Genomic DNA, 6001 nt, shown 5'->3' with positions numbered 1-6001 from the left:
GGGCAGTGGAGCAGCCATCACTATCACTGGGCAGTGGAGCAGCCATCACTATCACTGGGCAGTGGAGCAGCCATCACTATCAGTGGGCAGTGGGGCAGCCATCACTATCACTGGGCAGTGGAGCAGCCATCACTAACACTGGGCAGTGGAGCAGCCATCACTATCACTGGGCAGTGGAGCAGCCATCACTATCACTGGGCAGTGGAGCCATCACTATCACTGGGCAGTGGAGCAGCCATCACTATCACTGGGCAGTGGAGCAGCCATCACTATCACTGGGCAGTGGAGCAGCCATCACTATCACTGGGCAGTGGGGCAGCCATCACTATCACTGGGCAGTGGAGCAGCCATCACTATCACTGGGCAGTGGAGCAGCCATCACTATCACTGGGCAGTGGAGCAGCCATCACTATCACTGGGCAGTGGGGCAGCCATCACTATCACTGGGCAGTGGAGCAGCCATCACTATCACTGGGCAGTGGAGCAGCCATCACTATCACTGGGCAGTGGAGCAGCCATCACTATCACTGGGCAGTGGAGCAGCCATCACTATCACTGGGCAGTGGAGCCATCACTATCACTGGGCAGTGGAGCAGCCATCACTATCACTGGGCAGTGGAGCAGCCATCACTATCACTGGGCAGTGGAGCAGCCATCACTATCACTGGGCAGTGGGGTGGAACAGAACAGTACTCTGTTAGAGTGGGAGGGAGAGACAGAAGGAAAAACACTTTAGGGAGTAGATGGGGTGGAGGTATGAGGGGAAACAGGCAGTGGAAGTAACCATGTAAGCAGACATTTGAGTATTTTGTTCTTCAGCTTGGGTCTCTCTCCCAGAACAAATGAGATATGGACCCTACACGAGCCAAGAACACACATTAAGACCTGCACAGCAGGGATAAATAAATACATACAGAAATAACTACCAATAAAATGTACACACATGAATAAATAAATAAAATACATTGACTCCGCTTTGAGACAGAACGGCCGCCCCCTCGCCCCAGCCCTGTCACATGGGCCTGGCTAGAGTGAGACAGACATTATCATTTTAGAGTTTTTTGCCATTTACATTTTAGTCATTTAGCAGATGCTCTCATCCAGAGCGACTTACAGTTAGTGACTGCATACATTTTTCATACTGTACGGTACGGGTGGGAGAGAGTTTCAGGGGGTATGGGGTGGGAGAGCATTTCAGGGGGTATGGGGTGGGAGAGCGTTTCAGGGGGTATGGGGTGGGAGAGAATTTCAGGGGGTATGGGGTGGGAGAGCGTTTCAGGGGGTATGGGGTGGGAGAGCGTTTCAGGGATTATGGGGTGGGAGAGAGTTTCAGGGGATACGGGGTGGGAGAGAGGTTCAGGGGGTATGGGGTGGGAGAGAGGTTCAGGGGGTATGGGGTGGGAGAGAGGTTCAGGGGGTACAGGGTGGGAGAGAGTTTCAGGGGGTACAGGGTGGGAGAGTGTTTCAGGGGGTACGGATGGGAGAGAGTTTCAGGGGGTATGGGTTGGGAGAGAGTTTCAGGGGTATGGGGTGAGAGAGTTTCAGGGGGTATGGGGTGGGAGAGTGTTTCAGGGGGTATGGGGTGGGAGAGCGTTTCAGGGGTATGGGGTGGGAGAGAGTTTCAGGGGTACGGGGTGGGAGAGAGTTTCAGGGGTACGGGTGGGAGAGAGTTTCAGGGGTATGGGGTGGGAGAGAGTTTCAGGGGGTATGGGGGTGGGAGAGCGTTTCAGGGGGTATGGGGTGGGAGAGCGTTTCAGGGGTTAAGGGGTGGGAGAGAGGTTCAGGGGGTACGGGGTGGGAGAGAGGTTCAGGGGTACAGGGCGGAGAGAGGTTCAGGGAGTGCGGGCGGGAGAGAGGTTCAGGGGGGTACGGGGCGGGAGAGAGGTTCAGGGGTACGGGGTGGGAGAGAGGTTCAGGGGTCACGGGGTGGGAGAGAGGTTCAGGGGGTATGGGGTGGGAGAGAGGTTCAGGGGGTACGGGGTGGGAGAGAGGTTCAGGGGGTATGGGGTGGGAGAGAGGTTCAGGGGGTATGGGGTGGGAGAGAGGTTCAGGGGGTACGGGGTGGGAGAGAGGTTCAGGGGGTACGGGGTGGGAAAGAGAGGGTAAATAAGCTCCTATAGGCTGGCAGTTAGAGCTAAGTAATTAGAACATGATGAGACGCTGATCTAAGGTCAGTTTTGCAGTATATCTCCTATTGGTTACGGCTTGTACTTGTTCAGGGCAAGCTGATCCTAGATCTGTCCTGACGGGATGGTGGCAGTTTGAGCAGAGGTGCCCCTCTATGCTGTTTATAGGTCTAGTATCAGTCAGAAGTTCGTCTATTATTGGGCTACTGTAGCGAGCAGAGCATAGAGACCACTACTGGACAGATGAACAGTCACAGAGTAATGCCATGCAGACACTGAACACAGGGAAGATTCACCTCCCAACAGAGGGAGTGGGGGGTTTGAGTTAGGAACTGGTCCGTTTGGGGGTTAAGATGGGGGCCTAAGGTCCACCTTGCATGGCCTCTATCAGAGTTTCAGCGATCTAGTCTGGACAGTAGGGGCTCCAAGCCTTCTACAACATCAGAGAGAGGAAGGGTCTTTCCTCAGTCCTCCACCGTCTTCTACAATTTCCTTCGAGTTCTCTTTCCACCCCGACAGCCCAGCAAGTTGGTGTTATCCCGCCTGAATCCAGCTATACGTCCGTTCTTATCTTGGTGATGTTGACACAGTTTGTGTTAGCCAGCGTGTTAGCGTTAGATAGTGCATTAGCGTTACCCAAGGTGTTAGCGTTACCTAGTGTGTTAACATTAGCCAACAGGGTGCAGTTGCCTGTCTTCAGGCTTTCTGCTCTGAAGTCTTCAGTGCTGTGGTTCATTGCAGCTTCCTGTATCTCCATGTAGTCTGACTTACTGAGGGTGGATCCACTCCCGCAGTGGCTGCTCTTCTTCAGGTCCTCTGCTGAGTCGGCCTTGGGCAGGCTGGGTGTGTTCAGGTACTGCGCCTGCTCCTCCCCCTCCGTCTCCCGATGGTAGAAGTAGTTGAAGTTGGACACGATGACGGGGACGGGCAGGGCGATGGTCAGCACGCCGGCGATGGCGCAGAGCGATCCGACGATCTTCCCGCCGATGGTGGTGGGCACCATGTCGCCGTAGCCGACGGTGGTCATAGAAACCACGGCCCACCAGAAGGCTTCTGGGATGCTGCTGAACTGGGAGTCGGCCTCGTCGGCCTCGGCGAAGTAAACAGCGCTGGAGAAGAGGATGACTCCGATGAAGAGGAAGAAGATGAGGAGGCCCAGCTCCCGCATGCTGGCCTTCAGGGTCTGGCCCAGGATCTGGAGCCCCTTGGAGTGTCTGGACAGCTTGAAGATCCTGAACACCCTGACCAGCCGGATGACCCTGAGGATGGCCAGGGACATGGCCTGCTGCCCTGCCTGCCCGTCCTCCGGTTTCTCTGCCAGCTCGGTGCCCAACGTGATGAAATACGGGATAATCGCCACAATATCGATGATATTCATGATGTTACCGAAGAACCCGGCTTTACTAGGACACGCGAAGAAGCGGACCAGGAACTCGAAGGAGAACCAGATGATGCAGAGCGTCTCCAGGATGAAGAACGGATCGGAGAAGTAGGAGGAGGTGGAGGAAGAGGTGGAGTTGTTGAAGGGCTGGAACACCTTGTTTTCTTCGTGGTCGTTCCGGAACACGGGGAGTGTCTCCAGGCAGAAGGACACGATGGAGATCAGGATCACCATGACGCTGATGATGGCGATGATGCGGGCCGCGCCGGAACTCTCCGGATACTCAAACAGCAGCCACACCTGTTCAAGTTCACACACACACACACACACACACACACACACAAACACACACACACACTTATCAAATTGACAGCATATAGCAAACATTCTCTGAGACATTTGCTAGTAACAGATTAAAATATTTATATTAAGTGTATATTAACTAGGCAATGTGCCACTAATAAATAATGTATAATGATAAAAACACAGAACATAGAATATACCTGTCTCTGGAACTCGTTCTCCGGGAGAGGACGCTCTTCTTCCTTAATGAAGCCCTCATCCTCTCTGAAGATCTCAATGGCCTCCTCTCCCAGCTCGTAGAAGCGGATCTCCTCTGAAAATATGTCTAGAGTGACATTAACCGGCCGGCGCAGCCTCCCTCCTGACTGGTAGTAATACAGGATGGCATCGAAACTGGGCCGGTTCCTGTCAAAGAAATACTCGTTCCTCAGAGGATCAAAGTACCTGGAGAGAGAGAGGAGGGAGAAGAGAGAGAGAGAGAGAGAGAGAGAGAGAGAGAGAGAGAGAGAGAGAGAGAGAGAGAGAGAGAGAGAGAGAGAGAGAGAGAGAGAGAGAGAGAGAGAGAGAGAGAGAGAGAGAGAGAGAGAGAGAGAGAGAGAGAGAGAGAGAGAGAGAGAGAGAGAGAGAGACAGAGAGAGAGAGAGAGAGAGAGAGAGAGAGAGAGAGAGAGAGACAGAGAGAGAGAGAGAGAGAGAGACAGAGAGAGAGAGAGAGAGACAGAGAGACATAGAGAGAGAGAGAGAGAGAGAGAGAGAGAGAGAGAGAGAGAGAGAGAGAGAGAGAGAGAGAGAGAGAGAGAGAGAGAGAGAGAGAGAGAGAGAGAGAGAGAGAGAGAGAGAGAGAAAGAGAGAGAGACAGAGAGAGAGACAGAGAGAGAGACAGAGAGAGAGAGAGAGACAGAGAGAGAGAGAGAGAGAGAGAGAGAGAGAGAGAGAGAGAGAGAGAGAGAGACAGAGAGACAGAGAGAGACAGAGAGAGACAGAGAGAGAGAGAGAGAGAGAGAGAGAGAGAGACAGAGAGAGAGAGAGACAGAGAGATTCATTGTAAGTAATAGATACAAATATAAATGCAGAACAAGAACAGATAACAATAAATAACAAAAACTAAAGCACCAGTATTGAAGTCCCTATTTTTCGTCATTCTCTTCCTAGGGTTACCAGGACAATAGACAGTAATTGGAGTCACCTGTGGTAAATTCTATTGATTGGACATGATTTGGAAAGGCACACACCTGTCTATAAAAGGTCCCACAGTTGACCGGGCATGTCAGAGCAAAAACCAAGCCATGAGGTTGAAGGAATTGTCCGTAGAGCTCTGAGACAGCATTGTGTCGAGGCACAGATCTGGGGAAGGGTACCAAAAAAATTCTACAGCATTGAAGGGCCCCAAGAACACAGTGGAGTCCATCATTCTTAAATGGAAGACGTTTGGAACCACCAAGACTCTTCCTTGAGCTGGCCGCCCGGCCAAACTGAGCAATCGGGGGAGAAGGGCCTTGGTCAGGGAGGTGACCAAGAACCCGATGGTCACTCTTACAGAGCTCCAGAGTTCCTCTGTTGAGATGGTAGAACCTTCCAGAAGGTCAACCATCTCTGCAGCACTCCACCAATCAGGCCTTTATGGTAGAATGGCCAGACAGAAGCCACTCCTCAGTAAAAGGCACATGACAGCCTGCTTGGAGTTTGCCAAAAGGCACCTAAAGGATTCCCAGACAATGAGAAACAAGATTCTCTGGTCTGATGTTACTAAGATTTAACTCTTTGGCCTGAATGTCAAGCTTCACGTCTGGAGGAAACCAGGCACCACTCATCACCTGGCCAATACCATCCCTATGGTGAAGCATGGTGGTGGCAACATCATGCTGTGGGGATGTTTTTCAGCAGCAGGGACTGGGAGACTAGTCATGATCGAGGCAAAGATGAACAGAGCAAAGTACAGAGAGGTCCTTGATGAAAACCTGCTCCAGAGCGCTCAGGACCTCAAACTGGGGCGAAGGTTTACTTTCCAACAGGACAACGACCCTAAGCACACAGCCAAGACAACGCAGGAGTGGCTTCGGGACAAGTCTCTGAATGTCCTTGAGTGGCCCAGCCAGAGCCCGGACTTGAACCTGATCGAACATCTCTGGAGAGACCTGAAAATAGCTGTGCAGCGACGCTCCCTATCCAACCTGAGAGAGTTTGAGAGGATC

At 52.4% G+C, this 6001-nt stretch overlaps 1 protein-coding gene across 1 annotated transcript; it reads right to left on the bottom strand.

The window, feature by feature from the left end:
* Nucleotides 1–2446: 2446 nt before the first annotated feature.
* On the bottom strand, nt 2447–5007 carry LOC121555468 (potassium voltage-gated channel subfamily A member 2-like; the record flags this gene model as incomplete). The annotated part of the gene is made up of 3 exons (XM_045219274.1): nt 2447–3807; nt 4011–4256; nt 4948–5007. Coding segments are annotated over 3 exons (1434 nt in total), but the record flags the coding sequence as incomplete, so codon positions are not given.
* Between the last annotated feature and the right edge of the window lie 994 nt (nt 5008–6001).

The sequence above is a fragment of the Coregonus clupeaformis genome, unplaced genomic scaffold, assembly GCF_020615455.1.
Source record: "Coregonus clupeaformis isolate EN_2021a unplaced genomic scaffold, ASM2061545v1 scaf2214, whole genome shotgun sequence".
NCBI classification, from domain to species: Eukaryota; Metazoa; Chordata; class Actinopteri; order Salmoniformes; family Salmonidae; genus Coregonus; species Coregonus clupeaformis.
Note: the sequence above shows the minus strand (reverse complement) of the source record. Positions and strands in the feature narration are given on the sequence as shown.